Below are 12,586 nucleotides of genomic sequence, written 5' to 3'. Positions count from 1 at the left end.
TTCTGTATGGCAATTAAAATTTACAATAGATTACCGAAAGAACTTAAAGATCTTCCGACAAGAATCTTTAAAAAGCGACTTAGTGCATTACTTTTAGAAAAAACGTACTACTCAATAAACGATTATTTGTGTGAGACATGGTAATTTATATAAATTTAATTATGTATGATAATTGGCTTAATTGATATGAATCTGACTAATAATGTAAAATCTAAACTAAGATAAATTTGCGCGCCACTGTGTGTGGCAGAATATGCGAACGACTGACAATTGTACCACCTTGACTTTTTATACCATATTCGTGCAATAAATAAATTATTATTATTATTATTATTATTATCTTTAACCAATGCGTTTCACTAAGCATAGGTTTGATTATTATTATTAAAGACCATGCAGTCAACATTTAAAAAAATATTATAGTAGGCTGACCTACTGGGCTGTATAAAGAAAAAAATGTGCGAAATGAATGCACAAATAAGACTTGGACAAAAGATTTTAATTAATGTATTTTTTGTTTAACAATTTTTTAAACAAATCTATGTAATTTGTTTACAGAAAAAACAGAAAGAAGCTCAGGCTCAGGCAAAGAAAGCAGAGGAAAAGAAGCAAAAAAAACAACAAAAGGAAGAGATCAGAGAAGAAACTCCACCTCTATCCAAAAAGCAGCGGAAGATGTTAGCAAAACAACAAGTGTGTATTTTTTCCTAATTATTTGTTTTATTTGGCATATTCTGGTCTCACAAATTCGTTGAATTCTTTGGGAGGTCTACGAATTAACTAACTTTAACAATATTTTTAGGTAATTTTTATTAATAATTAAAAAAAAATATAAATTATTTTAGGTCTTGTCAGAATTTATTGCTACTTTAAATACTTATTTATCTTGCCCTGAAGACTATGTAACCGCATTAATATCAGAATGTTGTTTAATGCTTAATACTAATTCAATGTGATTGTCATAACAGGCAGAAGAAGAAGAAAGAAAGAGACAGCAAGAACTTCTTCAACAGCAAGAGGCAAAGAAGAAGGCGGAGAAAAAGGAGCAGCAGAAACAAGAAACGAAAGACAAAAAGGATAAGAAAACCGAGAAGAAAGAAGAAAAAAAGAAAAAAGAAGAGAAGAAGGAAGTTAAGAAATTGGAAAAGGAGAAAAAGGAAACTAAACAGGAAAAAATAGGTTGGAATGTTTTTTTTTGTATAGTTTGATAAAGTTTTTTTTAAATTGTAACATATACCGTAAATATAGGTATTATGTGGTAAACTTTATTTAGGAAATAAAGTTTGAGCTAAAAAAGCTAAAGTTAGTTATGAATATTTTTTAGGCTATTTATTTAATTTTAAATATTCTTAATAGTTATCATGGTTTTCAGCACCAACAACTAAGACAAAGCCCCAACAACAGCAACAACAACAACAACAACACACACCTCAGAACACCAAGAAAGAGAAGAAGAAAGAACAGATCCAGAAAGTCATCAATATAACTCCTGATACTACTATAGAAGTCGTTAATAATAAAAAGGTTGGCACATTTTATATTTCAATAATAAACATATAGTAAGTACTATATTCTTACCCTTATGTAGAGGAGATTTGACTTAAGTGAACATTATATCCAGACTAAAGTTTTAAACTACCGGAAAAATCTGTTTAATGTAAAGAATATTCTTTGAAATTTGCCTAAAAAATATTTTTTTGTTTATAGGAGCTTAATAAAGATTATTATTGTTGTTCAGGTGTCAGCACACAAATCTTTAATATATATAAATCTCCTGTCACGATGTTTGTCCGCGATGGACTCCTAAACTACTTAACCGATTTTAAATTAAATTGGCACACCGTGAGCAGTCTAGTCCAACTTAAGAGATAGGATAGCTTAGATCTTTAATTATAGTCACAATTTTATTTTATTGCAAATATTTGTTTATTATTTGATACAATTCTAACAGATGGTGCTGTGTTAAAAGTACCTTTCACATAAGTTATTCTACCGTTTCAATAGTTTACTATGTAATATAACAAAATCCTTAGACACAACAACGCTTTGTCCAGTCTGCTAGTGGCATATATATTTGGTTAGATTTATATAATTTCAGTGTGTTATCTATTTATTTTCAGCCTGCAAGTACAAATGAAAGTGAAAAGCCATCGTCTTGTAGTATTATGGAACAGCTCAGTAGTGGAGTTCAGGTTTGTTTTCAACTATCAATAACATATAAAGCGCTTGATCCAAAAATTAAACTGCTGTTTGTATGCCAAAACTAAAGATAGCCAAAAATCCTAATTTCATATTTTAACTTATAATCATACATTCAAAAACATTTGCTTGCACCAATATTAAGAGGGATTGAAATAGTGTTATTGAACTGCTTTTATTACTAAATGGTATTTATTCTTGTTATAATTTTATTCTTGTTTTGTTATAATTTAAAAAAAATTAACAAGGTATAATAATGTTACCTCATAAAAGTAAATATAGAATTCGATGTATTGTCTGTTTCTGATAAATTGTATTTATGTTGTGATGAAAAGAGATTAATATAGTTACCTAAGTGTGAATTATATACTACGGCTACATTCAATGAATACCTTTTTTTTTCATTATTTATACATTTATATCTCAGATATAAATGACAGTTTGTGTCTACACATTTTCATACAAATTTAGTCTTCAACTTTCCTCATATACTACTGTTAAGGCATTTAAGTCCCTATGATGTTAAATTACATAAACAAAAAATGATGAATTTACAAATTTTACACACACCAGTTAGAACATAGAAATGACAAACTAGTCAAGAAAAACAGATAAATGGTATTTTTTTTAATTACAGGTAGCCGATCTTCGTCTCCCTCCCGGAATAACTTTGACAAGAGTACATCCAAATGAGAAGAGAGAGACTCCGCCCATTAAGTCCGTCGTAAGTATATAAACAGATCTGGTTGTAAATAGATGTTGGCAAACTTTTGTTTTGTATGTTTGACATTTTTCTATATGTAGTTTAACACATCTACTGTTAACTCATTGTTTGACCGATTTATACGCGACGACACCGCTTTTTATATTTTTGTATGTATGTTAATTTTGGCATATGTTTCTATATATATTCATATGTCCTAATTTTTGTGGTCCAAAAAAAGAGTGTCATTGTCAAAGTGAAAGATGCTCTCTAACGGTTGGCAATTGACACTCCGAGCACCCCGCGATCCCAATCTAACATTGGTGGGGCGCGTCTTCTTGAATTGCACTATCTATAATAAATTTATGTAATAAATGTTATTTTTAAATCGAATGTAGTAAGTAGTAGACATGGGGAGAAATTGGCTGTGCCAAAAATAAATTTAGAATTATTTCGGAAAAACGCCTTCTGTATGGCTATTAAAATTTACAATAGATTACCGAAAGAACTTAAAGATCTTCCGACAAGAATCTTTAAAAAGCGACTTAGTGCATTACTTTTAGAAAAAACGTACTACTCAATAAACGATTATTTGTGTGAGACATGGTAATTTATATAAATTTAATTATGTATGATAATTGACTTAATTGATATGAATCTGACTAATAATGTAAAATCTAAACTAAGATAAATTTGCGCGCCACTGTGTGTGGCAGAATATGCGAACGACTGACAATTGTACCACCTTGACTTTTTATACCATATTCGTGCAATAAATAAATTATTATTATTATTATTAAACATTTAATAATTACGTTATTATTATTATTACTCTTCAGCCCCTGTGGAAATGTAATCAGCTTCCGGCCACACCCACTCCTGTCGCGCGGCCACCGCCTGTTATTAATGCTGAACCATCTTTAATGATGTTCTCTACAGCACAGCCAGGTATGTGTTATAACTTTTATAATTAATTAGTACATTGTTTTCTGCAGTACTTATTTATCGATGTCACCGTAAAATTGTAAATACCGTTAGGTTGTAGTCTATCTCGCGAGATTGTAACCTCAACGTACTACTTACAATTTAAATTATTGTTATTTGTTAGATTGTAACCTCTCGAAACCTTCAAATTACGCGAGAATCGATTTTACTGTAACAAATATGTCATATTTTTGATCTAATTACATTTGTATCTAATTATTCTTAAAGTGAAACTTTTATAACATCGTCTCAAACTTTTTGGTGTGTGTGGCGCATGTCGCGTGACGGTCGGCCGCGGAGTAGGGATAAAGTGAAAGGCCCTCGTCATAGACAATATGGCAGCGCACATAGTTTGCAGCAGTTGACCGCGACTATTATTCATTTGTGCCAGTGCTCCACGCTATTTTAATATGTGTATATAATCTACATAATTGTTAAGTATTATTAGTCTACTTTTATTAGTCCCATTATCATTCCAATTTTCCAAGTATAAAATTAAGATTGATAAAGCGATTTTATACCCTTAATGGAATATTATTCCAAAAAAATTTAGTTAAATGTCTATAATGTGTAAAAAAGGTTTCACTTTTACCGTGGTTTCACAAAAGCACACAACATTTTTAAAACACTGTAGTCTTTACTTAGGAATTTCTCCCAATTGATTTTTTTAAATTTAAACTTAATAATTAATTTTTTTATGATATATTAATCAATTTTATGTATGTTTTTTTATTTCAGAACCGCCAAAAACAATAATAATCCCCGAGCAGCCGAAATCCAAAAAGGCCAAGAAAAAAGCTAAGAAAGCCGCAGAGGAGACCAAAGAGCCCAAAATGGTTACGCTCCGCAACCCAATGTTCCATCCGAACTTGCCCCCTGTCCAAATAAGTGCCCCTCCGAAGAATGACATTCGCATTCCGGACCCAATCCCGATGCCCCCCACTCCTTGCCAAGCGACAATCACCCCGACGTCTAACGGAATGTATACTATACGGAACCCGTTAATGTCCATGATGCACCAGCAGAGCCTGATGACGCCACCCACCAACCAAAATTATACGCCGTATCCGACGTATGTGGTGGACAATCAGAAAGAGGAATTCCCCAATCGGCTGATCAATTTGGCCTCCTTCACGCAGAAGAATGATGATGGGTATGTTTTTTACTGGTACCAATTACTATTTGTTTAGCTAAAAATCATTCAATTAAACTTTAAACTTAAAGATCAGGTAGAAACAAATTTTAAATATTCCTCCCTATACATAAGGGGCCGTGCAAGTATCACGTAAGCATATCCCCCCCCCCCACCTGAGGGGAGGTCTAGTCAGCAAAAGTAAACAAAGCTGTCAAAAATAATAGTATATAAAAGTTTTATTTTTATATAAAAGAAAATAATTGCTGTAAATGTAATCATCAAATAAGTCATCCAAATCAATAATCACCAAAATTTTATCAAAGATTTAAATGTCAAATTTCAGCAACAACATAGTATCACACTCGGATTACGTGTCTGTATTTGTTCACCCACACGTTGTGGTCAATATACCCTAACGCCCGAACCCAATAATGTATCCACAATCGTTTTCAATCTGAGTTCTGACCGTGACAGTCGATCTATCTCCATCCCAACGAAGACACTCTGTTTTTGGTGACGGATAGAATCCAATCTCTTCACTCTTTACACTCATATTTCATAATCAATATAAACCAAATAAAACCGAATAAATAATGTTGAAATATATCCATGTTTAAAACATATCAAATAGCTTTAAATTATTTTAAAACCTGGTGTAAGGTACAATCTTAAGATGGGATATTAGCACAGTTGAACTGTACATTTTCATACAAATATTTATCCACATACTCCAATCCCACCTGCCATGGATAGCTAGTATCGACTAATGGCTAATACAATCCATCGATCTATTATTTGCATAGTTTTATTAATATATAAAACTATGCGAATATATGACATAGGTCAAAAGTCGATTGAGATAGGTTATTGGGTTTGGGCGTAAATCCACTATATATACAAATCGTATATTAAAATAAAAATATTGTAATTGCAGATATTCCCTGTTTCAAACGAACGACGATACGCAACAGAAAAGTTTTTTAGCTCCCGATTTTTATGAGCCAAAAGTATCGCCGAATCCGATTGGTACCAGACCGAACGATTCGTTGTTTGCTAACCCAATACCGGAACCGATAGGGACGCCTTTGAAACGGTAAGTTAAAATCAATAGTCAAAATTCCTAAATAATTTCCTTTTAATTATTTACTAGCAATTTTTGAAGCGTTTGTAATAATGCTTAAAAAAATAATGCAATATAGTTTTATAATGACAGTTTACATGCATGCATATTGTCTTTATTTCATTTTTATGACTGTATTTGTTACTCCTTTGGTTCGATATTGTCTATGATATTATATATGTCGTTGTAAAGTAGTTAAATCAATTGAATCAGTTAGGAGTTAATTGAATCTCTAGACACGTAATTAAAGATCGATATTCAATCAAGTCACTAGCATTTTGATATCAGCGTCGTAAACGTTTAACTGTCTGTCCGACCGTTAACCAGCGTGTTGATTAATAATGTTTTTACATTATCTTATTTTGTTTTTGTTTCAAATTGTGGTCTTTGGTGAAATTGTAAACATGATCTCAACTCCACCATCACCATTTCAGTGTGATCGTGAAGAACAAGTGGAAATTCCGTGTTTTGTTTCAAACGTTTCGTTCAGTCATTTGTCTAACGGAACTTTAGCGACTTGATTGAATATCGGTCTTTAGTTAACTTTCTAGCCATTCAAAGAACTCTCTGATTTAACTTCTGTACTGCGACATCTACACCGTAACACAGTTATCATCTTATCAACTTTTTAACAAATTTTTTCGAAATGATGGAATAATACTATTCTGATATTGAATTTTATATTTTAAAAACATTTTCAGAGGAGAAGAAAAGCAAGAATACAGTATTTACACACCATTCGGGCAAGAAGATAGAAATGTGTTCAGAAACGCTCTGTTCAATGATAAAAAAGAGGAGCTTACTAACGGCGATCAATTGCCCTATTTCCAAAGGCTAAGGGCAGGATCGCAGCTTAACAACGAAGTCAGCATACACTATGTATCGGATTCCAAGTTTTACAAGGGGCAGGTAAGTTGTTCAAACTTTCACATTCTATTATAGAAATAGGCAATTAAAATATAAGTTTATATGGATTCTGAGATTGTCTACTATCCAGATCCAAACTAGCAAATCACATAATAATTGGATTTCGAATCTACCCTTACTTATTTTGGCATGACTTAAAAGTAATAAAAACACAGCGCACGATCACAACTCTTAGCTACACTCTCAAATGCATGCGCATAAGCACTCACGTATACACTCCAAAAAAAAATCAGTGGCGCTACAACCTCTTTAGGTCCTGGCCTCAGATTTCTTGATTTTTAAATCTAATAGGCAAGTAGGTGATCAGCCTCCAGTACCGGACACAAGTCGTCGACTTTTTTGGGTCTAAGACATGTCATGACAGATTTTTGAATCTGTTTCATGATCATTTTGTAAACTGATAGCAAGTAGGTGATCAGCTTCCTGGGTAAAAGACATATCGGTGGCGACACGATGTTTTCCTTCGCCGTTCGAGCAAATGTTAAATGCGCACATAGAAAGAAAGTCCATTGGTGCACAGACGGGGATCGAACCTACGACCGCAGGTATGAGAGTCGGACGCTGAACCCACGAGGCCAACACTTTCATTGAATTACTTTATATTGTTATTTATTTATTTAATATACATTAGTATATTCTTATACTCTTCTTGATTTGCTATTTTGATTTTTTTGCGCATATATTTATAGCATAATTTAAATAGAACCGTGTAAATTTCAGGAACGCTACCCTGAAATGCCATGTCAACAAGATGGGCGTCAGTCTGTCTTCTCCCATGGGTGGCCGGATCCGCAACAATACCACACAAGTGAGATTTAATTTCCGTAATTTATCATATAATACCTAATTATTGTTTGAACGCCTAGTTTCTATATTATTACTGACAAATTTGATTCAGATATAGTATTGTCTTTTATTAACATAACTTTTACACATTTAAAGAAAAACACGTTTTAACGGATTGAAGTTATTATGATAATTATTTAAACATAATTTTAAATTTAACCGACGTTTCGCGTGCTTTACAGCGTGCATGGTCACGGTGACTGAAGACAAAGGTGTTAAATGTCAAAAAAGTATCACAGCTGTAGAAAATATTGTATTATCTGTATTTATTTCCCCGGAGTTGGTATCAACTAAAAGATGAAGGGTTAAATAATTATAAGTTTACAATAATACATAGCTTCAATGCGGTAAAAAAGTGTTTTTCTTTGATTCAGATAGTTTATACCTAATATTAAACAATATATTAGATAGAGGTTTGAGTTTTTGCTTTTTTTTAATAGTTTGAACTAACTAAACCAATTCGAAGAAGGATATTGTATCGTTCTAATGATTTTGAGTTTATTCCTTACCTATAAATTTTATTGTAGTTATTATTTATTGTATGATTATTTATTTATTTATTTATTATATATTGAAGTATGTGCTCACTTGGGTGGTAAATATTATCTAATATATAAAAACAATATTTCAGGCATGCAATCTTCAACGAGTTCTATGACGTGTGAGTCTGCGTGTGAGTCGGGTGGGACATCGCCGCCTGACCAGCACGTGCCCCTCACACATCCGCCCGGTAACTTTGATTTTGCCTTGTAGCTCCGGATGAAATATAGTTTTTTGGTATCGACATTTCACTCGGCAAGATTTTGATGTTTAAGGGAAATTTCAAAATTAACTAATTCAGTCTGAACGTAAAAAAAACAATAAATGCTTCTAATATTTAGAGCCTGTTCTTAATTAATGGAACGGACAAAAACTGACAATAAACACTATATCACTGCATTTACACTTCACAGTATATCATAATAAAAAAGTAACTTTTAAGGCCTAAAGTTTTCTATTTCAGTGGTATCAATTTATGTTATACATCTACCGCATTGGCTTTTAGATTTTTGTATGGTTGTATAGTTATAAATAAATAAATGTTGAGTCTCAAGGCAGTGCAGAGCAATCTATGCTAAATACATACTCATACACATTTTTGAATGGTGCAATAGCGGAATCGACATATAGATAATAGAAATATTTTTTTCTAGTACCGTTAGGGAACGTCAAACACAATCTACGTTAAAGCACTTTCAAAAATGGAACATTAAAAGGTTTGGATTATTGAAACTAGTTGATGCACAGAGTAGTAAATAAGGTTGGAAGGGCGAATGGATTCAACGAGTTTGATATAGAAACTCTTTCGGAAATTAAAAAAAAATTACTAGAACAACACAGAAAGTTAATTTTGACAGTGGCTCTAATCTAAAGAAGTACATATATCTATTGTGTCCCTAATATTACTTCTTGTATATGATGGACGGATAATGTTTTATATTGTACTCTTCTTTACCCAAAAATATTACAATATTTTGATTGTTTTGTTGTTACCTGTTTATTAATAAAAAATGTTTTCTTGAAATAATTTGGCTCTTAATATGCGTTAAAGAAAATTAATTTTATGTGAACTTAATACGTAAAGACAATTGCGTTGTACTATAGTTTACTAAAAATAGCCTTTTATAAAATCCTGTTCTTTGTTTTCCGAAGTTTTTTAATATCATATGAAGTATTCATTCATAATGCATTATCACACTTCCATCCATATTTATCTATTTCTCAGTTTAATCCACGCTTTAAAGGTAGCCATATACTTACAAGTTATTTTTTTTCTAGAATCGAGCGTATTCCTGCCATCGAATACGAATTTATCGTCGCTCGAAGTCACAGATCGAGAGATTGAGTCGTTCAAACGATTCGATTATTTTTTCGAGCCGCCGCAACACAAGCCCAAAGTGCAATTGGACGTTAGGGACATCGCGGCTGCGTTGAGACAAAATCATAAATAATTGGAGCAAACATATCCATGTGCTGAGCACTATGTACTTATATTAAGAATTCTATTATCTATGGTAAAATTCGAGACTTAGCGTTGAGCCGAACTCCCGTATGTCAAAATCAAATATATGTTTGACAAATGTGAGTTATTCGCATTTAGTTTCGCTGAATTGTGCTCTAGGTGCTGTGGGAAAAAGTAAATTTACCGGAATAATATTCCACACCATGTACATCTGTGGTAAATTTAATACTAGACAAAAGTCATAGACAATCAAGAACTGGGACAGATATAAATAGGTCCATATTCTCAAACATGTCAAGGTCTTAACTAGATTTTTGTTTGATTGAAGTTCTAGAATATGGGCCTAAGTGATTATTGAGTCGCATTGTGATTCGTTTTTATAGATGTTTTTGTTTACTTGGTAAACTTTAATTTTGTTTGTTTTATAATAGACGTCACCTCAAGAAGGTATGTTTAGGAAGGATGACAAATTGGTAGAAACACCTTAAAATATACATCTTTGTCGTATATCAAATGATTTATATCATAAATATCATGATAGAAATATATCGAGAATCACTATAATAGAATATCAGAATATATAGAAAACATCTTACTCAGAGATAATCTGCTTTAGCAGTCTTTTTTGCCATGAACGAAATAAGATTCATTACTTTGAATTTATAATATCAAAATTTTAAGTCACTTGCAATAATTTAAAGTAATTATCTTATAAGCGTTCATGGTTAATTGATGACGTTTCGTATTGAAACTAATGGTTTTGACAAGTAAAATATGACATTCAAGGATATGACAGTGACATTTTAAATTGGAGCAAAGATGAAACGATTAAATATGCATCTGTTGCTTTCTCTAGAGGCATGTTAGGATTTCAATGCTCAAAACTATTTCGTCGCTATACTTTTCTTTCCACACTTGCTATAAGTCTACTAGAGGCTGTCGGATCTTTGCTCCATTTAAACTAATATAGAGACATATTTAAAAAGGAAATTTCAAAGATTTTCGCTTGACTCTTTATTTGGCGTTTATTTGAAAACACGGCCCTCTTGAGCCACGAATGTTCTTTAGAGCAGGGAATTGTCAACAGAAAATGCAATTCTTGGCAATACAGTCCTCGATTAGTGAACTAATTATTAATATATAATTAAATCATTTAGTATCTCTGTGTATCACGATACGGGTGGGACACGTCACAAGTGTACTCGCGGATGACAGCTGTCAAAGTGACACTTTTGTGAGCACACTCGTGGCGCGGAACCGCCCATGGTCACGCTGATGGTTGTAAGGTATTTTAAGTGAAATGTATATTAATAGAATCGTTTGTAGTGTTTATTTTAATCTTGAAATAAATACACGTTTATAAGCTGTGCTTTCTTGTTTATTTTGATATAATAAATACCTATCGTTAAACTGATATAAGCATCGACATGACGAATACTAAATTATTTCTAAAGTTTATTTTACATAATATAGTTTACTATATCGTAACTGGTACTAAAAGTAAAAGCACGCCTTCACATACACACGTCAATAAGTATTTATTCATTAGGCAAACTAAAACACCCATTTTGGATAGTATGGAAGTACCATGACAAATATATAAACTAATATCGATATCGGCCGCAATTTATCGAAAACATTAGGAAAAAAGCAACAACCTAAAAGTAAAACATGTATCCTTTGCTGCGCACATCCTTGTAAAATCGTTTGCAATCAAAAATATTGTTTCTGGGGCTTTGGGGGGGACTAGAGTACTAGACGCTAACGTAAAATGCTAGAGGTGTTCAATAATAAGTGATGAGTATGACCTAATCGTATCTTTTATTAAATAGTATTTTATTTTCGACGTAATCACCTTACATAGTACCTACACACAGCATATTTTTCCCCATATATATGTTCCCAATTAAAGAAAAATCTCTTCGAAGAATATCTCTACCATGTGACCACATTTGCTTTGAATCAGCCTGAATAAGTTTTTTGCCTCCTAAAAAGGGTAACTTTAGATAAATTTCAAATTTAAACTACACGCATAAATCAACTTGGCACCTGTGTGAAATGTTCTTCCCCTGCGAACACACCCCACCGCCTACCGCTCTCGGCCTTGACGCGACAGTACGCTCAGGAAATGAAATACTACGTTGACATTGTATTAAAAAATAAACTAAAATTATATTTGTTGTTGTACTATACCATACCATACTATATCCATAGAACTGTTACCAAAAAATATACCTACATTTAACCTTGTTGATAGACGTTGAAATTATAAATAATCAATAGATACCTTCTATCCCGTGAGTCGAAGGGTATAAGATTAGGTTAAAGTTTACAATTCAATAGCTAACATAACCTAACCTAACCAAAGTAGATAATAATTCGTTTTTTGGACACGTTACTTTAAATAAAATATTAATATACTAACCTAACCTAACCGAACTAGATAATATTTCGTTTTTTGGACGCTTGGATTCGTACATACTCAGTATAATCAAATTCAAGGTATTGAATTGTAAACCAACCCTGAGATTACTTGATTTTTTTATTAAGTAAGTACAACACTATGAGTGTTAATAAGTATTTTCAGTGATACACCCTCTTTTGAAAATGCCATAAATCGAATTTTAGCTTACTGAAAACGTATTAAGTTGTAAAAAAATCTAAAAACAA

General features: G+C 32.3%; 1 protein-coding gene across 2 annotated transcripts in view; it reads left to right on the top strand.

The window, feature by feature from the left end:
- LOC110996170 overlaps positions 1–11,285 on the top strand; it is a 44,614-nt gene extending 33,329 nt beyond the window's left edge. Inside the window, exons 37-49 of one of the 2 annotated variants that reach the window (XM_022263725.2) lie at positions 559–693; positions 969–1,179; positions 1,373–1,524; positions 2,121–2,192; positions 2,837–2,923; positions 3,742–3,850; positions 4,625–5,039; positions 5,956–6,114; positions 6,843–7,050; positions 7,789–7,876; positions 8,546–8,644; positions 9,108–9,170; positions 9,733–9,779. In XM_022263725.2, the coding sequence (XP_022119417.2) occupies positions 559–693; positions 969–1,179; positions 1,373–1,524; positions 2,121–2,192; positions 2,837–2,923; positions 3,742–3,850; positions 4,625–5,039; positions 5,956–6,114; positions 6,843–7,050; positions 7,789–7,876; positions 8,546–8,644; positions 9,108–9,142 (1,770 nt within the window). In that variant the 3' untranslated portion in view covers positions 9,143–9,170; positions 9,733–9,779. Of the gene's footprint in view, positions 1–558; positions 694–968; positions 1,180–1,372; positions 1,525–2,120; positions 2,193–2,836; positions 2,924–3,741; positions 3,851–4,624; positions 5,040–5,955; positions 6,115–6,842; positions 7,051–7,788; positions 7,877–8,545; positions 8,645–9,107; positions 9,171–9,732 lie in introns of both variants that reach the window. The other variant, XM_022263724.2, reaches the window with a different exon arrangement.
- The last annotated feature ends 1,301 nt before the right edge of the window (positions 11,286–12,586 follow it).

This window comes from Pieris rapae, chromosome 22 (genome assembly GCF_905147795.1).
Source record: "Pieris rapae chromosome 22, ilPieRapa1.1, whole genome shotgun sequence".
NCBI classification, from domain to species: Eukaryota; Metazoa; Arthropoda; class Insecta; order Lepidoptera; family Pieridae; genus Pieris; species Pieris rapae.
This window is presented reverse-complemented; position numbering and strand designations above follow the sequence as displayed.